The sequence below is a fragment of the Canis lupus genome, chromosome 21, assembly GCF_003254725.2.
Source record: "Canis lupus dingo isolate Sandy chromosome 21, ASM325472v2, whole genome shotgun sequence".
Taxonomy (NCBI): domain Eukaryota; kingdom Metazoa; phylum Chordata; class Mammalia; order Carnivora; family Canidae; genus Canis; species Canis lupus.
In genome coordinates, this window is record NC_064263.1 from 21,280,910 (window position 1) to 21,307,204 (window position 26,295).

At 36.2% G+C, this 26,295-nt stretch overlaps 1 protein-coding gene across 2 annotated transcripts in view; it reads left to right on the top strand.

Moving 5' to 3' along the window:
* Positions 1-26,295, top strand: part of RSF1 (remodeling and spacing factor 1) — a 157,241-nt gene that overhangs the window by 101,496 nt on the left and 29,450 nt on the right. Inside the window, exons 6-7 of one of the 2 annotated variants that reach the window (XM_025419540.3) lie at positions 18,735-20,500; positions 22,260-22,466. In XM_025419540.3, the coding sequence (XP_025275325.1) occupies positions 18,735-20,500; positions 22,260-22,466 (1,973 nt within the window). The remainder of the gene's footprint in view (positions 1-18,734; positions 20,501-22,259; positions 22,467-26,295) is intronic. The other variant, XM_025419541.3, reaches the window with a different exon arrangement.

Genomic DNA, 26,295 nt, shown 5'->3' on the forward strand with positions numbered 1-26,295 from the left:
GTTGAATTTGGGATCCATTAAAAAATGTGTCCAACTAGACTGAGCATTTATATACATAAGTGTAATTGCAAATACTCTTGCTCATTGTGAATAGATTACTAGGAGCAAACGGGACAAGAAGTCAAGTCATTTGTTATATTTTCTATTCTAGCTGATGAAAGCACAGATAATAATATTACCTATAGTGACTAATTTGTAGTATCGATTAATCTTTTTAAATGATGAGAGCTAATTTGGATATGGTTCCTATTTAATGAACCCAACTTTAAGAGATGGCTTTTTTGTATATTGAAAGGAAATTCTTAAATAAAATGTAGGGGTACTGGGCTGGCTTAGTAGTTGGAGCACATGATATTTGATCTGGGGGCTGTGGCTTCAAGCCCCATTTTGGTGTAGCAATTACTTAAAAATAAAATCTTTAAAAAATGTAGACAGGTCATATTTAGAAAAAGTTACTTAGATATGATCATTCTTTGGCTATTATGATCATAATACCTGACACAAAGCTTAAATTTGAGATAATGACATTTTGTAAAGACATATCATTTTTAAAGACAAAAAAACGGAAGTCATTAACTTTGTGTTTCTTTGTATAAAAAAGTTAAAAGTGAAATCTGTCACAGTCATGGTAATTAACCTTTTGAACTGGATAAACTCTTAAAGCCTGAATCATAGGTGAATCAATTTTTTTGCCTAATGAATGAACTACATAATACAGTATTTTTCTGTGCTATGAGACTTGATGATCTGCAGTGCCCACCAGGAGTGGTCTTCGGTTCAGCTAAGTATTCAGACTCACAAGACTACTACAGATCATACTTGGCATCAGTCTACTAAAATGGTTGTAAGACAGAGCTTGTCAGCAGGAGTAGGAGCTGGCCTACAGATGTAGGCTTTGCCGCAGTTTGTGTAGCAGTTTATATGGCCATCCAGGAACTATCTCCTCCTAGGTGACAACTTCAGGAGCCAAGTATATGGGGCTCACGTTGAGTAGATGTAGGAACCGTTTTGTCTTAAAAGCCTGATATTTCATAGAAGCCAGTATGTCTTAGGTGTATAGGCATATGTTCTGTGGTCCTTGCTGTACTCAGGAGAGGCCCAAGTATGGTATCCCCATTATGTATTTATATATTTTTCTGCCTACCTGCATTTTATCAATTAGAGGTTATCAATAACATGTGCACTGTTGTCTAGTGATGATCTGGCTGACATTTCAGTTCTTTTTAGCAAGAGAGCAGAGCTTAACCAATAGGTTCTCAGGAAGAGGAGAAAACCTGTTCTTAGCCTGTGGCCCATAGATGGCTTAAGCCATGATCTGTTGCTAGGAAGCCTTTTGGGGGAAGGGGGCTTGTGATTTTTTAATACCATTTGGATTTTTTAAAAATCTATATCTTAACACATATTTTCTCAAAGGCTCAGGTGAGCAATACAATTGAAACACTGAGTATTGTAATCTTATTAGTTGATTGTAATACTTATTAGTATTGTAATCTTATTAGTTGATTCACTCATTTTTCATGAACTTGATTCAATAGGAAATGTAGATACGAAATTATCTGGCCCACTTTCTTAACACTGTAGTTAGTATCCAGAAATGGATATGATGGCCTGAATTCTGAAATAGGTTCTCTGACTTCAGATTTAAGGAGAAAAATTGATATTGTTCAGTTTGCCTAAACTGAAGTATCTAAAGTATTAGATACTAGTAAATTTGGGTTTATCCTGTAGCTCTTTATTCTACTCTATCAATATAATATATATCAATATTATAGTACTAAAAACTAAATAATGATGGTGTTCAATTATAATAAAAATTATGTGAAAATCCTGAGAGTAGATTCCCTGTATACAAAATTCTGGAAAAAAAAAAAAAGACTTTGGGATCCCTGGGTGGCACAGCGGTTTAGCGCCTGCCTTTGGCCCAGGGCGCGATCCTGGAGACCCGGGATCGAATCCCATGTCAGGCTCCTGGTGCATGGAGCCTGCTTCTCTCTCTGCCTATGTCTCTGCCTCTCTCTCTCTCTCTGACTATCATAAATAAATTTAAAAAAAAAATTAAAAATTCTGTCAGTGTTTGCTAATACTTTGCGCTCACCAGCAGCTATTGGCATGAAATATATATTAGTAAACTCTCTATTAAATGACTCAAAGCTAAATTCTGTATTACATGTAACAGTGCTAAGTAAGTACTAGATCCAACACTGTCATAATGACTAGCCCCTGCTCCTGGAAAAAAATGATCCAGTTTCTGATTCCAGATCAAAGGAAAATGAATTAAGAAATGAAATAATAAAACTTTAGTGGGTTTTTAAATTTTAAAACATAATCACCAGCATTATACATATTTATATTGCGTTCAGTAAAAACAGAATTTACTTAATATTTCAAACTTTTGTTTTTCTTACCTGTCAGCCCTTTCTACTCATTTATGTTTTCTTGCCTGGTCCCTGTGGGCCAGTTTGTAACCCCTTCTTAGAAGGGGTGTATACTCATTGTTAACAGCTTCAAAGAAATGATTTGATATGATATGGATGTTTAATTTAGAAACTTATGGATGGATTTTAAAATGTCCTTGTACAGGGCAGAAAATAATCCATTTTTATATTACCACATTAAATATATTTTTAAATATTTTATTTATTTATTCATGAGAGACACAGAAAGAGAGAGAAAGAGAGGCAGAAACACAGGCAGAGGGAGGAGCAGGCCCCATGCAGGGAGCCCAATGTGGGACTTGATCCCAGGTCTCCAGGATCACGCCCTGGGCCGAAGGCGGCGCTAAACCACTGAGCCACTCAGGCTGCCCTACTACATTAAATACTGTTTCATTACAGAAAAGTATAGAGAGAGCAGATAAAATACAGATGTTATTGTCACCTTGTTAAGATATCTTACATAGTTTCCTTTATGAAAATAAAAGAAAATGTACTGTTTTTATCGTCACCATCATTCTTTCTTTATGTTAAGCCTGCCTTGAATAGTCAGCAAAAAGGACAAATTACACTGAAGTTTGCATTTCTTTTATTTTTATGCCAGGAACAATAGGACAGACCATGTTACTTCCTTTTTTTTTTTTTTTTTTTTTTGACCATGTTACTTTTTATGTGAACGATTTGTGCTTATTGGAGAGGGAAGGAAGGAAGGAGAAAAGCAAAAGAAATCTCATGATTAGATTAACTGTTGAAATCTCATGGTAGATTAACGTTCTGATTAAGTTTTTGTGATTTGAATTAGCGAAAAAATTGAGGTTATCAGTCACAATTTTTGGAAAGTAGCAGTATGGTTTTTAAGTCTATAAATTCCTTCATTAAAGGAACATATTAATGGTAGAAATGAAAAACTATAGACAATAGCTGAAACTAAGGTTGTAAAGGAGCTCTCAGGTACTGTGGGTCTTAGGAATTCTCAAACTTCTGCAGCCAAACCTCCCTTCCAGAATAAACTCCACACTGAGCTTTGTCCAAACTGCTAAGAATAGGATCCAAATTAAGTAGGACAGGGACAATATAGGCATGCAAAAAAGAAGCTTCAAATAAAAGTATGAAAGAGAAATAGAGTTCATTCATCTCATTAAGTAAATCACTTAAATTTGAATATCTCACAAAAATAACAGATGGGGAGCTCTAGAGCTATGAAATTAGAAAAACTATCTATTTGATATTAAAAAGACAACTAAAAAGCATCAAAATAGATCCCATAGGATTATAAGAACAAAAAAAAGTGAGAAGCAGAAAAATATCACCATAGAGAATGAAAACTTATCCTAAAGACATTCCCACAAACTGTGGAAATTCTAACTTCATAGGTGGAACTGAGAAGAGTCAAGATTTTTCACAAATAGAGAAGAAATGTCAGAGTGAACAAACTCAAGAATTAGTGCTTATACAAAATAGCAAATGGAAAGCTGTATCTTTTTTTGATCAAAAAGAAATGAAAAGAGAGATAAAGATTTGATAGAAGGAGATAAGGATTTGAAGATGCAAAAGAAAATCCAACAAGGGTCCACAAAAAAAAAAAAGCAAAGGAATAGACAAAAATACTAGAATCTATGCTTAATAAAACCTCCTTCAACAAAGTTGTCAGACTGCATACTGAAAAGACATTATATACCTTGGAAAATCAACCCAGAACAACCAACTTCAAGACGTACTCCAATAAAATTTAAAGGATTTTAAGGGATTTAAAGAAGAAAAGCTTCAGTTATCCAGACAAAAAGACCACATGACTTATAGCAGAAAGAGAATTGGACTGCGATCACTGTATTTGAAAGCAGTGCTTTTATGATAGAAGAAAATGCCCTAATGTATGTAAGGCAACAAAAACGTGACCCAGGGATTTTATGTCCAACCAAACTGGCTTTCAAATAGAGACTGCAGATAAACTGACCAAAATCTAAGGTCTGTTTTTAGAAGTCTTCAAGTGAATGAACTTCAGATAGCTAAATGAATAACATAGTATCAGTGGTGGGTGCTATCAAAATACATGTAAATGTGTTCATTTTTTTGGCTTAATATTCATATATATGTTTCCTACCTCTATTTATGAGAGGAATCTAAGAACAATGATACCCCAATAGCAATGTGCACACTTAGTCTCTAGATTATTTCAAAATACCATTCTCCAATAAAAGGAACCAGTGCTCCTTAGATTGGTTCTGGCGAGAATCAATTTTGGGAGAATACAAGATGAGCCTGGGGCATCATAGAATGCCGGAAACTGAGGATGTGCTCAAAAAAGAATTTGAGTATATCAGTAGTACACAGGTGCCAGCAAGAAGCAGAAACTGGGGCGCCTGGGTGGCTCAGATGGTTAAGCGTCTGCTTTTGGCTCGGGTCATGATCTCAGGTTCTGAGATCAAGCCCCCACATTGGGCTCCCTGCTCAGTGGGGAATCTGCTTCTCCCTGTCCCTCTGCGTCTCCCCTGCTTGTGCTCTCTCTCTCTCAAGTGAATAAATTAAAAATCTTTTTTAAAAAAAGCAGAAACTGTTTTAGCTACAAATTTATATGATAGATTTTTAAACCATGGATTTAAATAAATGTCCATGAATTCTACTTACATAAGTATATACTTACATAAATAAGTAAATAGAGGTGAAGGGACAGCTTTCCCTGCAGACAAATATTGGTTAATTATGTAAAGGAATGAGGGAAATACAGAATCACCATTAAGGCAACACTAAAGTAATCATTGTTGCAGACAAGATCTCTGACAGATACTAAAAGTGGGTTACAGTTTACGGAGAAACAGAATAATAGCATAATTTCAAAGTAGCTCCCGAAGATAGTTACCTGTTACAAAGAGAAAAATCATGACTTCACAGTGTAATAACCAGCCAATAGCACCTTAACTAAATGATCAAGGCATTGACATCCTGATTCTCTGATGTAATCCACAAGCATCTCTTTTGTGGGATTTTTGTCAGAAATATACAGTCTGTAATCTTGAGAAAACATTTAAAAGCTGAAACTAAGAGATTTCTACAAAGTAACTCTGTCAGAGTCAGAAGAAACAAGGGAAGAATGAACAACAGTCACGGATTGGAGGAGACAAAGACAAACACAAGAACAAAATGAGACCTGGATTCTTAAATGGAAAGGACATTGGGGGAAAACTGGCAAAATTTAAATAAAATCTGTTGTATTAATAGTATTTTACTAGTGTTAATTTCCTGATTTTATGAGTATATAAGTTGTTAACTTTAGGAAAAACAGTGAAGGTATACTTGAACTATTTTTGTAACATGTCTGTATGTCTAAAACTATTGCAAAATAAGATTTTAAAAAGACTATTAGGTGAGCATTAAATTTGTAGTTACATGTAACTAAATCTAAATGTCAGATATGAGAAATAATGTGTAGTCTTTAATGGCTATGTGTTTTGAAAATGGAACTATATATAATAAAGACAATAGATGAAGAAAGAATGGGAAAAGTACACACAAACACTTAATTTTTTATTAAGTCACTTTGATGATGTTGATACTGTTTTTCTGAGAGTGTTTTGCATAAACATGAGAAAAAATAATAACTAATATTTTAATTATATCATCTGTATTGTCTTTTAAAACCAAAGTTCTCAGTGGCGGGGGGAGGGGAGAAATAAGGTGTAAGATAGAAGAGATTAAGAAAATACTGAAATAGCATTATGAATTGAGTTATTTTTATTAAAAAAATATATGCGTGTATTTTCTAGTTCTGTCGAAAAGACAGAAACAGTGGTCAACCCCGTAGTAGTGATCAGCCTTAACTCCTAGATTGTGTTTGTAAAAACCAGTTTCCCACTAACTCAGAGGCATAATGGGAAAGAGCCAAGAAATATTTTGTCATTCCAGATAGTGTGAATGTTATCAAATCATGTAAAAAAAAACTCAAGACCCAGGGCACCTGGGTGCCTGGGTGGCTCAGTTGGTTAAACATCTGACTCTTTTTTTTTTTTTTTGCATCTGACTCTTGATCTCAGGTCAGGTCTTGATTTTAGGGTCATGAGTTCAAGCCTCGTGTTGACTCTTTAAAAAATAAATAAATAAAAGACTGAAGAACTAACTTAAAAAGATTGTAATTAAATATGTCTTAGATCCAAGATCTCCTTATGATACTAAAAGAAAAATGGATTGCCTTCAGAAAATGCCAGTGGTGATCAAATTATTATTTTGAAATTGTTAAATAAATGAAAAGAATCAAATATTTATCCTTCTTTTTCTGTATGAACTGTACCACTGTGTAACAAAATAGTGAATTTGTAAAGTTTATAGAATTTATTCCAACAAGTCCCTGATGAAGGAATGATAGAATGGAAATACCGTTTTGCAATTCCCGATAAAGGCTTTAGATAGTGAGCATTAATATCTGTTAACATCACAAAAAGAGAGAAATACTCAGACATTAATGCCTTTTGATAAAGAATGCACCATCACTGAAGTAGTTTTGCCACAAAAATTGAACTTGAATCTGATGAAGTCTATAGATCAAAGTGATGATTTGAGGGACAAAAAGGACATAGGAGCCTGAGAGTGCAGTCAGCAAGATCCAGAAATTAAAGGACAAATGATTCAGTGACTTGAACAGGTAGATTGCAAGAAAAGTAAAGGATGGAGAGGACAACAGGAGATTAAAGGGATAGAAAAAAATGATACACAGGTAAAACTAAAATAAGGATGTGATTAACATAAAAGTCAGGTTAATGATAATTCTTGGTATGGAGAGAGAATTCTTGGGAAGAGGCATGTGTAGGGTTTATAGAATAGCTGGCAAGGTTCTGTTTCCTACTTGCCTTTTTTTAAATAAAGATTTTATTTATTTATTTATTTATTTATTTATTTATTTATTTGAGAGAAAACCAGTTGAGGGGAAGGGCAAAGGGAGAACCAGACTCCCCTCTGAGCAGGAAGCCTGACAAGGGCCTCAATCTCAAGACCCTGAGATTATGACCTGAGCCAAAGGCAGACACCCAACCAACGGAGCCACTGAGGTGCACCACCTACTTGCCTTCTAATAATTTATTAATCTGTTACTTGTTTTATGTGACTTAATTGGTTTATATACTTAAATCATAAAAAAATCCGATATCATGTAATTTTTTTATAAAGATTTTATTTATTTATTCATGAGAGACATAGGGAGAGAGGTAGAGACATAGGCAGAGGGAGAAGCAGGCTCCATGCAGGGAGCCTGATGTGAGACTCGATCCCAGGACCCCGGGATAATAACCTGAGCTGAAACCAGACTCAACCACTGAGCCACTCAGGTGCCCCCACCATGTAATTTTATAATAAGTTATAAAAGAATTGGCACCAATTCATATCCCTTTAACATATAGTAAATTGTTAGTATTGATGTTTTAGTGTAGGCAGCTCCTATTATTTGTCCATTAGGTACATGATAGTGATAATATCAAATGATAATGCAATATTTTGAGCCCCTTTTGGAAAAATGCAAAATCTATCAGCATCTTTAAAATGGTGAAAAGTTTCTTTGCCAAGCAAAATACTCAGTTTCAAAAATATAGTCCTCTCCTAGACACAGTTGATATTACCTGTAATTTTTCATTCATTCATTTCAATCAACAGATATTTATTGAGTACATGCTGTATTACATGCATTATGCTTAGTATTGGGAATAAGTCTGTAAAGAAAATCAATTGACTTCTAGCCTTCATGACACTTACATAGTATGGGGAGCTAGACAATAAACATGATTAATAAATACATAACACATTAGATGATAAGGAGCTATGGAGGAAAATAATTTGGGGGATGAGGGAGGGTATAACTTTAGATTGGGGTTAGAAAAGGACTTACTGAAAATGTGACAAGTAAAAACTAAAGAGTTGGGGGAGAGCAAGCCATTCAGACCCAAGGAAAAGCTTTTTTTTTTAAGTAGACAAAAACAAATGCAAGACCTTGACTGGGGAGCATGCCTACTTAATATACTAGGGCAAAGATTGGCAGAATAGGGATTATAGGCTAAATACGGCCTACTGTTCTTTGTTTTGTATCTTTTTATAAGATTTTATTTATTTATTCATTTGAGAGAGAGAAAGAATGAGAAAGAGCACAAGTGAGGAGGAGGTGCAGAGGAGGAGGGAGAACATGGAGCCTGATGTGGGGCTTGATCTCAGGACCCTAGGATTATAACCTGAACCGAAGACAGATGTTCAACCAACTGAGCCACCCGGGTGCCACAAGACCGGCTATGCTTTTGTTAATTAGAATGTATTGTTTCTTTTAGTATCTTACTGTCCATAGTTGCTATCATACTACAAAGGTAGAGTTGAGTAGTTGCTATACAGACTAAAATATTTACTATCTGACCCTTTACAGAATAAATTTGCTGGCTCCTGTTTTATAGCAAGGTGAGTAATACAGCTGAAGCAGAATGAGTGAGGGGTATTGTAATACAGGAGGAAATGAGGTCATGGAGGTCAGGCTATGGGAGGTGGCGGAGAGATGTGTAGAGGTTATCTAGGGCCTTGTGGTTTATCGAGAATGGTTTTTAGTCTGAATAAAATGAGATGACCTTGAAAATGTTTTACCATGAATTCTCTTGAAATAATCCCCAAACTATTCTTGTTTTTCTCCTTGATCTTCTTTCATCTACTTGGCATAAGACAGCCACTGAGGTCTCATTAAAACAAGTGAGATAATGACATTATTTAAAACCCTTCCTGAGTACACTGGAGGAGATGAGATCCAAAACATAGGTAGAAAGATTGGCCTTAGCTTTTACATCTCTATTTTAACAGGAGTAGGTTTATAGGTCTGGTGATAAGAAGAAACTTCTGCCTCATGGCTTCTTTTTTTATTTTGAAATGGAGGACAGAATCATTTGAAGATGTGGACATAGCAGAGAGATTACAGGTTTGAGGATAGTGAAGAACATTAAAATAGTTACTGCTAGAGAAAAAGAGGAAGATTACTGGGTAGCCTCAGTGTCTCAGGGATAGCTGGTGACCATGAATTTATTGTAATACCAATCTTATTCCTTTATCCCCAGTAGCTGATATAGATCTCTGCTCATGGTAGGTGCATTGTACCTGTTTACTGCCAATTAATTTTGAAAATATATTAAAAAGGTAAATGTAAAGTAACCTAAATTCTTGAATGCTAAATCTGAAGGGATGCTTCTGTGGTTCAGATTAAATTTGCATTGCTCTGCTATCATTTAATGCTCCTTAAGGCCTAATTGGCTGTCTTGCAAAATGGTCAACACATTTTACTTTGGTTGATAAACCGAATAAGAGATAGTTCCAAAGAAATTTAGCAGTACCATTGTACAAACAGCAGCGTACATATTTAATTTTAATGACAAGTCAGCATGAGTGGGAATAGTGTGATCAACTGTCCTCATTTGTCTAGATTGTCTGTTTAAGCATGGCAAGACCCATGTCCTAGAAAACCTCTCAGTCCTGGGCAAACCAGGGTTTCTTATAATTGGATTGCTTACTTATAATTTATGTCACTGTAAAGATAATAGATGTTTGCACTAGAAAACTTGGGTAAAAGCAAAAAATACCTATTGTGGCCAAGAGGGAAAACCACTGTTAATATTGTGATTTCTTTCTTTCTAATCTTTACTTTAGGCATGGTTGTTTATTTATTTATTAGAATTGAGATTATGTGATAAATGGAATTCTATATCTTTTTACTTCTTCTACTATTAGGATTTCCCTATGTCTTTAAAAATTCCTTAAAGAAGAAAGTTCCACATATAAAGTTAGCACCTAACAAATATTGATTATTGAGTGGTTGTATCAGCTTATACTATAATACTATTAGTGTATGAACCATGTTCCTTTCACTATGCCCTTAGAAGTTTTGAATGTTGGGATGCCTGGGTGGCTCAGTGGTTGAGCACCTGGCTTTGGCCCATGGCGTGACCCTGAGTCCTGGGATCAAGTCCCACATCAGGCTTCCTACATGGAGCCTGCTTCTCTCTTCTTCCCATGTCTCTACCTCTGTGTGTGTATTTCTCATGGATAAATAAATAAAATCTTTTTTTAAAAAAATGTTTTGAATGTTCTCACTAAACAAACTTTACTGGTTGGTTTGATCAAAAATTATATTTTTTTGAGTTTCAATTTCCTTGATTGCTAGTAGAATTTGTACATTTTATCTTCTTTGAATGACCCATCTGTAATAACCCATTTTTGCTTAGGGCCTTTAATGTTATTCTTATATTTTAAATAGTCTCTTACATAAGTGTATTTATTAATCCTTCAGTGCAGTATACCTTAACAGCTATTAAATATGTCATGTCCTTGCCCAAATCTCTGTAAGTTAGTCAGATAAACTAGATTCTGTATTAGTAAAAGCTACATCTTAAAATGTATAGATGTAATTTATCACTATGAGTCTAGAATTTATTACCATTTCAATTTATTCAGTATAACCAGAGGATGTTTCAGTGTTGTACCACAGGTAATAAGCCACAACTCTTCACAGTGGCATAGTTCATTAGACTAGTAAAAGAGATTTGTAAGTAAACAATTGTAATTAGGGGTAATAAGTGCTATTATAAAACCCTACGTAAAGCAGTACACAGGAGGGGGGAGTGGTTAATTCTTAGTAGGGGAAAGTAGGGGGAAAACTCAGATAAAACTATATAAAATGGGAGTGATATTTTGACTGGGCTTGACAGGTGTAAGATTTTGCCAATAAAATAACAGTAATAATGATAATACTATCCTTGAATGATTAGCTATGCCATCCTTCTGTAGTCTTTAACAATCCTAGTGGTTATTGATATTTTAATTGTTTTACAAATTGGGAAAGAGAGAAATGGAGGGGTAAAAAGTAGAAATGGCTTTCTAAGCAATGGTGGCATCTTTGGGAAACACTACAGTTTTTTAATGTGGCTAAAATTTATAGTAAGAAGGGGCCAAATAATGAATAACAATAATAATAGCTCCTGACTAGTATTGCTCCTGACTGACAAAGTGCTTCACAGGTTGCATTAAAAACAAACAAGCCTTCACAGCAGTTTGTTTTGTTTTGTTTTGTTTTAAGATTTATTTATTTATTTACTGGGAGTGGGAGAAAAGCACACGATGCAGGAGGGGGAGAGAGAGAGGGAGAGAATCCTCAAGCAGCCTCTCTGCCAAGTTCGGAGTTTACTTAGGGCTCAGTCCCATGACCCCGAAATTGTGACCTGAGCAGAAACCAAGAGTTGGACACTTAACTGACTGAGCCACCCAGGCACCCCTCACAGTGGTTCTTCGACTATAGATATTTTTTTATTTCACTTTTAGAGTTCAGAGTCTAAAGAAATGTAGAAAGATAATTTTCCTAAGATCATAACTAGCCAATGTGGAAGTGGCACTAGAGCATTAAGATTTATCGAACTCATTTCTTAATTTTTTTTTTCAAGGTTTAGTTATTCATGAGAGATACAGAGAGAGGGGCAGAGACATAGGTAGAGGGAGAAGCAGGCTCCCTGTGGGGATCCCAATGCGGGACTTGATCCCAGGACCATGGGATCATGACCTGAGCCAAAGGCAGATGTTCAGCCACAGAGCCACCCAGGTGTCCCCTCATTTCTTAATTTTTAATGAAATAGTTCAAATAAACAACATAGTATAAAACACTTAGATATTGCTAAAATTTGCTTTTGATTAAAAACGTTGTAGAAATAGTTATTTTCCCTCATTTTTCATTCCATTCCTTTACCTTCCTCTTCCAGGCATGGCCACAGTCCTGTGAATTATTCTTATTCATATGTTTATGATTTTGCTACATGTGTATGTAGCCATATCAATACATAGCATCATTTTGTGCATTTTATGGCTTTGCAGATGCTACCTGCCCTTTTGCAGCTTGCTATTTTCATTCATCATTTTATTTCTGAAATTCATCCATAATTGATCCATGTAAATTTGTTTCTTTTCTATTATTTGCTATATACTGGTTATTCATTCTCCTATTTTAAAGATATATAGATTATTTCTAACTTTGCAGTTTTATAGCAGTGCTTATAATAAATACTCATGTTTAATATATTTTCTATAAGCAGAATTAATCTATTACAGAGTATATTTCTTCAAGCTTTAGAGTGGATATTTCCAGCTTGCTTTTTAAAGTGTTTGTGTTAATTTACCTTAGGTATGTAGGAGTTGAACAGACTCTGAAACCACTATACTTTTTAAAATTAAGTCTTGGCTTAGAAGAGAAAGATTATAAATAAATTAAGCCTCATCAGGGATTAGTTACCCCTTTATCATCCAAGGGATGACAAGCCCAATAGGTATTAAGTGGATATGGATGAATTTTGGTTAGTATGGAAAAGGAAAGATAATAGAACACAAAAGTGAAAGGAAAATGATTTAGACATGATTGCATTTGGCTACATGTTCAAACAGAATTGGGTTTTTTCCCTTGGAATAAAACGTCAAATAGTAATCCACGTCTGGTTAAGCAGCTCCATGAAGCCATCAACTATCCTTCCTAGTCTGCTATCCTTACCATGTGGCTTTGATTGCTCCCTCTCCAGGTATTATGTGTAGACTGTGGATAGCAAGTAGGAAAAGCAAAAGGCGTAGGTCAGTTGAACCCTGTAAGTCTCAACCAGGAGACTTCCTCATGCATCTCCTTGGTCAGAACTGAATCATATGACTCATAGGTATCTAAAGAGGCAAGTACTTTACTGAACAAAAACAGGGTTCTGTTAGAAGAAAAAAACAGATAAAAGCATACTTTGGATATATTGCAGGTTTAGTTTCAGACCACTTCGGTAAAGCAACTATTGCTATAAAATGAATCAAAGGAATTTTTTGTTTTCCAAGTACACATAAAAGTAATATTTACACTATCCTGTAGTCTGTTAAGTGTGCAGTAGTGTTATGCCTACAAAAACAATGCACATTTCTTAATTAAAAAATACTTTATTGGATCCCTGGGTGGCGCAGCGGTTTAGCGCCTGCCTTTGGCCCAGGGCGCGATCCTGGAGACCCGGGATCGAATCCCACGTCAGGCTCCCGGTGCATGGAGCCTGCTTCTCCCTCTGCCTCTCTCTCTCTCTCTCTCTCTCTCTCTGTGACTATCATAAATAAATAAAAATTAAAAAAAATTAAAAAAAATACTTTATTGCTAAGAAATGCTGACCATCGGGATGCCTGGGTGGCTCAACAGTTGAGCATCTGCCTTTGGCTCACGGCATGATCCCACAAGATCGAGTCCCACATCGGCCTCCCTGTGTGGAGCCTGCTTCTCCCTCTGCCTCTGCCTCTGTCTCTCTCTCCCCTGTGTTTCTCATGAATATATAAATAAAATCTTAAAAAAAAAAAAAAAAGAAATCCTAACCATCATCTGAGCTCTCAGTGAGTCGTTATCTTTGTGCTGGTGGAAGGTCTTACCTTAATAAGCCATGTTAATGGCTGCTTATTGATCCAGATGGTGGTTGCTGAAGGCTGAGGTGGTGTAGCAGTTTCTTAAAATAAGACAACAGTGAATGAAGTTTGCCACATCAGTTGACTGACTCTTGGCTTTCATCAGTGATTTGTCTCTAGCATGCTATGTTATTTGATAGCATTATACCCTCAGTAGAACTTCTTTCAAAATTGGAATCAATCCTCTCAAGCCTGACACTGCTTTATCAATATAGTTTATGTAATATTTTGAATGCTTTTTGTCATTTCAACCATCTTCACAGCATCTTCACCAGAAGCAGATTCCCATCTCAAGAAACCACTTACTTTGCTCATCCATGAGAAGTCACTCCTCATCTGTTCAAGTTTTATCATGAGATTGTGGCAATTCAATCACATCTTCAGGCTCCACTTCTCATGCTAGTTATCTTGCTGTTTCCATCACATCTGCAGTTACTACCTCTACTGAGGTCTTGAACCCTATGAATTCATCCATGAGAACTGGAATCCACTTCTTCCACACTCCTGTTCATGTTGATATTTTGACTTTTTCCCAGGAGTCACTGATGTCCTTCATGGTGTCTAAAATAGTAAATCCTTTTGAGAAGAGTTTTTTTCTTTGCTTACATCTACCAGAGGAATCAATATCTTTGGCAGCTATATATAACCTTATTAAATGTATTTCTTAAATAATAATTGAAAGTGGAAATGATGCCTTGATACATGAGCTACAGAATGGATGTTGTATCAGCAGGCATGAAAACAACATCCATCTCGTCCCTCTCCATCAGAGCTCTTGGGTAACCAAATTCATTGTCAATGAACAGTAATATTTTGAAAGGAATCTTTATTTCTGAGCAGTTATCTCAATAGTGGGCTTGAGATATTCAGGAAACCATGTTGTAAACAGATGTGATCTCATCCAGACTTTATTGTTCCATTCATGGAGCACCGACACAGTAGATTTAGCATAATTCTTAAGGGCCCTAGGATTCTCAGAACGGTAAATGAGCATTGGCTTCAACTCCAAGTCATGTATTAGCCCCTAACAGGAGAGTCAGCTTGTCCTTTGAAGCTTTGAAGCCTGCATTGACTTCTTTCTAGCTATGAAAATCCTACATTGTCTTCCATTAGAAGCCTTATTTTATCTGCATGGAAAATCTGTTGTTTGGTGTAGCCACCTTCATGAATTTTCTTGGCTATGTCTTCTGGGTAACTACAGCTTCTGCTTCAGCACTTGCTGTTTTGCTTGCACTTTTATGTTATGTCTCTATGGCTTCTTAAACCTGATAAATCAACTTCTGCAAGCTCCAGGGTTTTCTTCTGTACCTTCTTTACCCTCTCTCAGCCTTTATGGAATTGAGAAAAGTTAGGGCCTTGCTGTGGATTAGCCTTTGCATTAAGGGAATATTGTGGCTGGTTTGATCTTCTGTCTAGACTATTAAAACTTTCAGCATATTGGCAATAAAGGCTGTTTGCTTCTGTTTTTGTTGTTGTTGTTGTTTTAATCGTGATCAGTGGAGTGGCACTTTAAAAAAAAAAAAGATTTTATTTATTCATGAGAGACACAGAGAGAGAGGCAGAGACATAGGCAGAGGGAGAAGCAGCCTCCCTGCAGGGAGCCCAATGCAGGATTCGATCCTGGGACTCCAGGATCACGCCCTGGGTAGAAGGCAGACGGTTAACTGCTCAGCCACCCAGGCATCCCTGGAGTGGCACTTTTAAAATTTCTTCCAAGGACTTTTCCTTTGCATTCACAACTTGGCCAGCTATTTGGTATAAGATGCATTGTTGTTGACCTGTCTGGGCTTTTGACATGCCTTACTCAGTAAGCTTAATCATTTCTAACTTTTGATTTAACTTGAGGGATGTGTGACTTTTCCTTTCCCTCAAATACTTAATGGCCATTGTAAAATATTAGCTGGCCTAATTTCAGTATTGATGTGTCTCAGGGAATAGGAAGGCCCAAGGAGAAGGAGAGATGGGGGGGTTGGTCAGTTGGTGGAGTAGTCAGAACACACACAATTTTAAGTTGACCGTCTTAAATGGGTGTGGTTTGTGGAGCCCCAAAGCAATTATAATAGTAACATCAAATGATCACTGATAACAAATCACTGTAACAAACGTAGTATAATGAAAAAGTTTGAAATATTGTGAGAATTACCAAAATGTGACCGAGACATGAAGTGAGCAAATGCTTTTAGAAAAATGGTGCCAATAGACTTGCTTGATGCAAGATTGCCACAAACTTCCAATTTGAACAAAATGCAGTATCTGGAAAGTACAATAAAGTGAAGCCCAATAAAAGGTATGTTTATACTGGGTAGATACCTAGCAATGTCCTTTACAGTTAACTTTTATAGGATAGTCAGTGTTTTATTCCATAGAGATTGTGGTTGGGATGGTTGGGAAAGCACATAATAGGTAATCAGTAAATATTTGTTGAGTAGGTGAGTGAATCCACTTTAAAAACCTATGGTAGGGGATCCCTGGGTGGTGCCTGCCTTTGGCCCAGGGCGAAATCCTGAAGACCCGGGATCGAATCCCACATCGGGCTCCCGGTGCATGGAGCCTACTTCTCCCTCTGCCTGTGTCTCTGCCTCTCTCTCTCTCTCTCTCTCTGTGACTATCATAAATAAATAAATTAGAAAAAATTAAAAAAAAAAAAAAAAAACTATGGTAGGGCAGCCCGGGTGGCTCAGCGGTTTAGCGCCACCTTCAGCCCAGGGCCTGATCCTGGAGACCTGGGATCGAGTCCCACATTGGGCTCCCTGCATGGAGCCTGCTTCTCCGTCTGCCTGTGTCTCTGCCTCTGTGTGTGTGTGTCTCTCATGAATAAATAAACAAAATCTTTAAAAAAAAAATAAAAATAAATAAAAACCTATGGTAGATAATACTTCTCTTGGATTACCTCAAGTTTGCCAACCAGTGTTGCTGCTCCAATGTGAGTTTTGAAGTAAGTTTTACCTTAAGTTTTGTTTCTTAAAAAAAAAAAAAAAAAAAAAAGTTTCTTCAGATTTTATATCTCTTCAAGTCATTTGCATTTCTTTTACAGTTTCTTTTTAAGAAAACTTCAGGAAAATGCTTATATATAACTGAATGATCTTTTTACAAGTTGAAGTTATTTTTTAAAATGGTAATCAGTGGGTTTTTTTTTTTTTTTTTTTGGTAATCAGTGTTTTAATTGTTAAGATATTCATTTAATTAGATTTCCTGATGTGCTAACTGATCTCAATGATCAGGAATTTACTAAGGCTACTTTTTCAGTGGGAAGGAGAAAACACAAATTAGATCATTAATGTCATGTCTTTAATTTCCTTAGTGGCATGCATATATGAAATTATTGACAATGTAAAGAGTGAAGAGCAATACTGACCTCCTGTTTCAGGTTCTGAGTGGTTCTTAGTGGTTCTTGAATGGTATATTTGCAACATGAATTAAGTAAAAGAACTAGTTGTTTGTAATTAAAATATTTACTCTTTTAAAGATGTTGCGTTCTTATTTTCAAAAACATGTCCTGATTCATCTCCCTTCTCTTTTATTCCATTTTATACCTGTGAAATACATTATAACTCTAGTCTATCAATTTGGTTTAATGTGTGCAATTTTTTTGGTAAAAATTACTACTTTGGTAAAATTCCATTTAGAGCTGTTTTTTTCAATTGTAGGGATATAGTGAAGTGATGGGAAATACAGGTAAAATTAGTACTTAATGAATTCTGTGAAAACGCTCTGCTTAGATTCTCTGAGCACTGGTTTATATTGTTTGTGCAATCTGTGTAATCCCATTCAAATGTAATGTTATTGGGGCACCTGGGTGGCTCAGTTGGTTAAACATGCAACTCTTCTTGATCTCAGCTCAGGTCTTGATCTCAGGGTTGTGAGTTTCAGCTCCACATTGGGCTCCAGGCTGAGCCTGGAGCCTACTTAAAATAATTTTTTTAATGCAAAAAAAATCACAAAGATTATGCTATTTACCAGATTTGGTTTTTGCACTATTAAGTACTCTATAAAAGTTGGAAATACATAGCCAATTAAGGTAAAAAGAAGAATTGATGATAAATGTATATAGTTGGTAACATATTAACTTCTGAAATTTTACTATGGCATTTGATAAAGTAAATTTTAATACAACCACATTGAGGACTGCTATATAATTAAATCTGATTTCTTAAAAGGCATTAAATATCATAAGATAGTGGTAATGTTTCAATGAAAAAAAAAATGGGGCAACATGATCCCAACTTTGTTAAAAATATACAGGACTAGAAGTAACCTAAAATAATAATAGTGGCTGCCTCTGGGTATTAAGATTATGGACCTTTTATTCTTTTTGTGGGCATATGTTTCATTTTCTGTGCAGAATTGTGTTACTTTTAGTAATCTGTATAAAGCATAAAACAAACATTTTCCCATGCTCGTGCTACCTCAATGAAATGAAGTGCTCAGTGACTTGCAAGGAAGAACATTTGTCAGTTTTTAAAACAAATATGGTCTTTTGGAAATGTTTTATGTAGTATTTTTAGTTCACATTTTTGAGCCATCACTTGAGCTTGAATAAATTATTTGAACTGTATAAACATTTGCATTCCATTGAGGAACACTGAAGCTAAAAGTATAAAGCAGAAACCTGAATCTTTCTGAATACCCATTTTTTGATATTTAGAAGTTGTGCTTCAGGTTTGGTAATTTCCTTCACCGTCAGATTTGGAGTGTTTGGTTTTTTGGTTTTTGTTTCTTTTTTGATCAAATGTCCATTGACAAGCCACCTTTTTTAAGAGGGAAATTTCAATTGAGAATATCAATTATATTTAGCCTTTTGTATTTTATAATCTTAAATGCTTAGATTTATGTAAATTTTTTCCTGATTTGTAGAGGAACAGAAGGAAAATGAGAAGATGAAAAGTGAAGAGCAGCCAGTAGATTCAGAAAACTGTTCTACACCCAGTGCTCTGGAAGAGGCTACTGTGAAAATAGAAAAAGAAGATGAAAAGGAACTTGTCAAACTGCCAGTCATAGTCAAGCTAGAAAAACCTTTGCCAGAAAGTGAGGAAAAAAGGATTATCAAAGAAGAAAGTGATTCCTTCAAGGAAAATGTCAAACCCACTAAAGTCGAAGTAAAGGAATTTAGAGCAGATCCTAAAGATATCAAAGGTAGCATGGAGAAGCTAGAGCCAGAGAGGCTGGAATTTGGTGGCAATGTTAGATCTTCTCAAGAAATCACTGAGAAGTCTACTGAAGAAACCGAAAAACTTAAAAATGACCAGCAGGCCAAGATACCCCTAAAAAAACGAGAAATTAAACTGAGTGATGATTTTGACAGTCCAATCAAAGGACCTTTGTGTAAATCAGTTACTCCAACAAAAGAGTTTTTGAAAGATGAAATAAAGCAAGAGGAAGAGACTTGTAAAAGGATCTCTACGATTACTATTTTGGGTCATGAAGGGAAACAACTGGTAAATGGAGAAGTTAGTGATGAAAAGGTAACTTCAAATTTTAAGACAGAACAAATGGAGACAAGGATTTGTGATACAAAGGAAGATAGCTGTAGCCCATCTAAAGATAGAAGTGTCATCGTAGAGGGAAATGGAGCAGAGTCCTTAAATTCTGTCATAACGAATATGAAAATAGGCGATCTTGAGAAGGAAGTGGTCCCTGTAGGGAAAGATGCAGATAGTTCAATATTAATCTTAGAGCCCCAGAGTCAAAAAGGGCAGTTAGAGGAAACTGGTCCTCTGGAAATGGAAATCTCTCTTGAGTCTTCTGAGATGGCAAAAGATCTCTCTTTGAAAACCTCTTTATCTGCCACTGAATCTTGTACCCTGAAAGTTGACGAGAAGTCTTCCAAAAGTAAAAAGGATAAGCGCCCACCAGTCCTAGAATGTCTTGAAAAGTTAGAGAAGTCCAAAAAGACTTTTCTTGAGAAGGACACAGAAAGATTGAGTCCAATACCAGAGGAGGCTCCAAAGTATACTCCAGAATCAGGAAAGCCAGTCTCTCCAGAGGCAGCTGAAGGTTCAGCACCGTCTAACATGACAGACCACTGTGAGAAGTTAGCCTCAGAAAAAGAGGTGGTAGAATGTCAGAACACAAGTTCCACAGAAGGTCAGCCCCTGGAAAAAACAGACCCAGAAATTCTAAAAAAGGATTCTGAATCCACAAAGGTAGAAACGGATAATCTGGACAATGCCCAGACCTCTGGCACAGAAGATCCTTCTGAGGCAAAGAGTTCTGTGCAAAAAAGCAAATTTAAATATAAGCTGGTTCCTGAGGAAGAAACCACTGCCTCAGAAAACACAGAGATAACCTCTGAAAGGCAGAAAGAGGGCATCAAATTAACAATTAGGATATCCAGTCGAAAGAAAAAGCCAGATTGTCCTCCCCAAATTCTAGAACAAGAAACCAAGCAAGAGAAGACAGAAAAGGAAGAAGAGAAAACAAATGTGGGTCGTACTTTAAGGAGATCTCCAAGAATATCAAGACCCACAGCAAAAGTGGCTGAGATCAGAGATCAGAAAGCTGATAAAAAAAGAGGAGAAGGAGAAGATGAGGTAGAAGAAGAGTCAGCAGCTTTGCAGAAAGCAGACAAAAAAGAAAATATGAAAAAAACAGAGAAGGATACGAATTCTAAAGTAAGCAAGGTAAAATTTCTCCTGTTCTGAGCTTTAATTTTTATTAGAAATAATTGGGCCTAAGTGTGACTCTTGGTTTTGGCTAAAGAGAACTTTAATATATATATGTGTGTGTGTGTGTGTGTGTATATATATATATATATATATATATATATCTTTCTTCCTATAGCTGAGATATCTTTTCTCACTAGTATTCCAGACATTAAATTTCAGACTATATAATCTTGTCATCTTTTAAACTTTTTCTCTATTACAGGGAATATGTTCTCTTTGTAAACTATGCAGATAATACTCAAGCTGTGGGATTGAAAAATCAAAATGTCACGTAAACACTATTAACAGTTTTGGATGCATGTCTTTCCAGTTCTTTTTCCACATCTTTTTCCAATTCATATTTATGTTCATAAATATTTACCCGTTCACTTAAAAGATAAATGTGTTCATTTTTCTATGAATTTTTCACTTATCAGTGTGTGTCTGAATTCTTTCTATGTCAGTAGATGTAGTCTACCTTTTGGTTATTGATGGCTACATAGTATTCCATAGTGTGGATGTACCTCAGCTTATTTAACCACTCCCTTATTGATTGACATTTAGGTTGTTTCCAATTTTTCACTATTACAGGCAATGCTGCATTGAAGATCCTTTTGGACATAAGTGAGTATTTCTTTAGAATAGACTCCTAGAATTGGCATTGCTGGGTCAAGGGGCATGTGTATACTTTAACTTTTGGTAGCTATTGCCACATTGGCCTCCCCAAAAGGCCCCATTAGTATATTCTCTCATTACCGTGTATGAGAGCATCTTCTTCCCCTATTTTAATCATTAGTCTTAGAAGCCAGAATTCTTTTTTCTATGACTTTTATTTTAAGCAAAATCTTGTACAAGTATACAGCTAGCTTATAGGAGTTTGTTAAAATTAAAAGTGCTACTTTTATTTTTAATTTATTTAAATGATCAGATCACTTCTTCATTGTAAGTGATCCTTTGTTCCCTGAAATACTGAATTTTTAATTTCTTTATTTAAAAAAATTTTTCCCCTTCTGTTGTTAGAATTATTTTGATCATTGATGGGGACTTACACTGTAGGAATGAACTGAAATATGAATTAAAAGACTGAAACAAGGCAATAAAAAGCAGTTTACAACATTATAAACCTAATCTCTGAATAATGCTTCTTTATATTTGTCAGGATTTTTATATGCAGTTCTGACCCATGAAAATTTTTTAATTCATCTCTAATATGGGAATTTAAAACTTTATATAGCAATATGTGAGAATATATTCAGTGCTCTATTAGAAAGCCTTTAAAATGTGCATGGCCTTTGACCCAGAATGCTCTTCAAGGAATTTATCCTAACTACAGAGGTTTGTAAAAGTTTATATTTATAAGGAGCCATTTTTTATGAAAGTGAAAAACTGGGAAACTACCTAAATGTCTATTTATTTAGTAAGGGATTAGATAAATACAGTTGTGTGATGGCATCTTATGTGATGGCATCTTATATGGTCATTTACAGTGATGTTAACAATATACTTTATGACTAGGGAAAATGCTTATAAGACAAGATGTTAATTATCCCCCCCCAACGAAAGTAGAATAAATATTGGAATATTACTGAAATATAATAGTAGGTAGATCTGTGATAAAGACACAGTAATTTTCATTTTCTTCTTGTATTTTGACTGCAAATGGACATATAATGAGAAGTTTGTTCTTTAATGTTCTTATTATACCAAATTATTCCAATTTTTAATTTTATACAAGGTAAAACCCAAAGGCAAAGTTCGATGGACTGGTTCTCGAACACGTGGTAGATGGAAATATTCTAGCAATGATGAAAGTGAAGCATCGGACAGTGAAAAATCATCTGCAGCTTCAGAGGAAGAGGAAGAAAAGGAAAGCGAAGAAGCCATCCTAGCAGATGATGATGAACCATGCAAAAAATGTGGCCTTCCAAACCATCCTGAACTAGTAAGTACCTGATCTAAATGAACCACATTCATTTTACTGGCATGCTGTGGTTACCCAATCCAGTCTGAGTCTTTTGGGTTTGAGCATAATTTGAAATATTTTAATGCTGGCACAGCTTTGTGTACAAAATAAAATAACCTTTATTTCTGTTTCTCAAGTAATAACCCAATTCTGCTTTCTACTGGGTTTATATGCTGACATTTCCTCTACTTAAGGATACACTCCTAACTTCTTCTCATAGATCAATTAATTCATTCAAATTTTTCTATTTTGTTCTTTTCCTTTAAATGTTTCTTCTTTCCCTTTAATTTATAATGATATTTCTGAAGTGCCAACTGTAAAGAAGTAAGGCCTAAACACCTTATTGCCTTCTGTAACAACATTTAAGTCAAGTAATAACCTAGTAGGGCTTTAAACTTTAGAAAATGGGGAATTCAAAAAAAAAAAAAAAAAAGAGGGTAAGTTCTAGAAGAATAGTGACAGATTTACATGGTACTTTCTTACCTAGGAAGTAAGTTCTTCAAAGGTAGCGTAAATCAGGAAATCCAGTTCCTTACCTGTTTATATAATTTTTGCAGTTCATAAGAGCTTTCTAAAGAGCCTATTTAAGAAACACTTTTGTTAATGCCCAATTCTGTGCAACTGGTCTGTTTTGAGTAGATGTGACTTTAGAGGCAATTTCCAACTTCTAAGTAGAAAGAAAAGTAAAGAAAGATGCTTCCATGTAGCTAGAATTTGTGTAGCAGAAACTTTTCCAAATCCAATAAAGTTTGGAAGATTCATGTGAGATAATTCTCCAAGACTCTTTCTTAGAAAGCAGTGTGGGGGGCAGCCTCAGTGGCTCAGCGGTTTAGCACCGCCTTCAGTTCAGGATGTGATCCTGGAGACCCGGGATCGAGTCCCATGTCAGGCTCCTTGCATGGAGCCTGCTTCCCCCTCTGCCTCTCTCTCTCTCTCTGTGTCTCTCATGAATAAATAAATAAAATATATTTTTAAAAAAAGAGAGAGAAAGAAAGAAAGCAGTGTGGGGTGATGGAAAACCAAGGGAGTCAGACCAGTGTGGATACAGGTCCTGCTTCCACCACTTACCTGGTGCTCTCTTCTTGGCATCTTATTTTGTTTGTTTTAAAATGGAAATACTATCACATATTTCTTGTTAGTGTTCTTTGTTTGTTTGCTTTTTAAAGGAGATAGAAGTTTATTGAATACACCACAAGGAAGTGGGTAGGACAGCAAAGGAGAGACTGCTGAGGGTTTTGGAAAGGTTTTTTTTTTTTTTTTTTTTTTTTTTTTTTTTTAAGATTTTATTTATTTACTTGAGAGAGAGAGAAAGAGACCTCAAGCTGGGTAAGGAGCAGAGGAAGAAGCAGACTCCTGCTGAGCAGGGAGCCCAATGTGGAACTCCATCCCAGGACCATGGGATTATAACCTGACTGGAAGGCAGGCAAACCGACTGAGCCACCCAGGTGCCCCCTGCTGAGGGTTGTTTTTAGTAAGTTATGTAAAGTTGGCTTAGCATAGTTCCTGACATCTGTTATGTGCTAAAGTTATTTGTGGTTTACTTGTTCTTTTTCTTCCCTAATGTTTAATTCATATTTAGAAATTAAATCTATCAATAATGTTTATCATATTCTGTAGTTTCAGAAGGTTCAAATAAAAGATAAAACCTAGGGGATCCCTAGGTGGCTCAGCGGTTTAGTGCCTGCCTTTGACCCAGGGCATGATCCTGGAGTCCCGGGATCGAGTCCCACGTCGGGCTCCCTGCAGGGAGCCTGCTTCACCCTCTGCCTGTGTCCCTGCCTCTCTCTCTTTCTGTCTCTCATGAATAAATAAATAAAATCTTAAAAAAAAAAAAAACAACAACTTAGAACCAGAGAATGACTTCAGCTCTGAAAAGAATATGTGTTGAAATTAGGCTGAGAAGACCCTTCCAAGAATTTTTATGATCATCAGGCAGTGAAAGTTAGGTCAAGAGTTTTGTGTGGAAAAAGACCAGGAGAAGATTGGAGATAGTGGTCTTTTCTGCTCTCCAAATCAAAAATTAACACTTATGTTCTTTCCCTGCCATTTCTAATATCTTTTTAAACTAAACTAAGAGAGTGCATTTTGACTGAGACAGCAATAGATGTCAGCAACAAAAGGGTGTGAAGAAATGAGAAGTAATATGAAGTGAGCAGAGATGATATTGAGGAGCTGGAGAAAGTTGCACCCTTCTTGGAATACACATAAAGGACTTTCATTTAGTTGGTCATTTTAGTAACTACTCTGAAAATCCCATTGCTGATTACTGTGCCAAAAAAGAGTGACATTAGAAACTGAAGATCCCAAATAGCAGTGGATTCCTTATGCCCAGTGTTTTGTTTTTTTTTTTTTTAATTTTTATTTATTTATGATAGTCACACACAGAGAGAGAGAGAGAGAGAGGCAGAGACACTGGCAGAGGGAGAAGCAGGCTCCATGCACCAGGAGCCCGACGTGGGATTCGATCCCGGGTCTCCAGGATCGCGCCCTGGGCCAAAGGCAGGCGCCAAACCGCTGCGCCACCCAGGGATCCCTATGCCCAGTGTTTAAGAATAATCATCAGATCAAAATGTCAAGCAATTATTATGTGTTAAGTGGTATGGAAATAATGCTGAATTAGAAAGACATGGTCCTTGCGACCTGGGTAGCTCAGTTGGTGAAGCATCTGACGTTGGCTCTGGTCATGATCCCAGGAACCTGGGATCAAGCCCATCCTCAGGCTCCCTGCTCCATAAGGAGTCTGCTTCTCCCTCTGCCTCTCCCTCTGCTTGTGTTCTCTCTCTCAAATAAATAAATAAAATATGAAAAAAAAAAGGTATGATCCTTGTCTTCAATGAGCTTACAGCAGAAAAACAATGAATTCATTGATGAGTCTAGAACTCTATAGGATATTCCAGATGCTTTAGTCAAAATAAGTGGATCATTGCCTGAGGCTTGGAAATCCTACACAATTGGATTTATTTTAATGGAATTTTATCTTTATCTCTAATAGAGACAAATATCACTTTTTAAAGAAATTGCATCCCAGAAGTTTACTTTTAATTTTGTTATTTGAAATTTAGATTATGTTTTACCGTGGAAACAATGCAATGAATGAAATCCAGTGCCCAGATTAGTCCCCATATGCCTGTGATCAGTCAGTCCTATAACTCAGGTAAAACACTAACATGACTTAGTATTGAGTTCTGGGTATTGGCAGCAGATGATGATGCATGGTTCAGAGAAGGGAGAAGGCAGCTTTTCACTTTTAAATCGCTGCACATGGGTACGTATCCCACTGCCCTCCTCTACTCGCGATTTGTGTTAGCATTTTAGAAACTGCTTTACATCTGTACTACAGTTGAACAAATAAATGAAGTGAGGGGATTGGAGGCAGTTTTCTCAGTGTCAGTAAAAGGAAGTTGCAGATAAACAATATCAAAGGCTCGAATGAGCCCTGTTGTGCTGGATCAGAGCTGGAGATACTAGTGTGAACTCATGCTTATTTTAATATAGATCTATGTGTATACATGGGTTGCTATACATACATATATATCATAGTTCTGTCCTCTGAGAGAGCCCAGAAGCAGTGATACCTAGTATCATAGCATTCAGTACCTAGATGTTGATTTTTTTTTCTTTTTTCTTTTTTTTAAGATTGTATTTATTTGAGAGAGAGAGATCAGGGAGAGGGAGAAGCAGACTCTACACTGAGTGCAGAGCCCAGCACAGGGCCTGATCTCATGACCCTGAGATCACGACCTGAGCTGAAATCAAGAGTTGGACTCTTAACCAACTGATCCACCCAGGTACTCCCCAGATGTTGGTT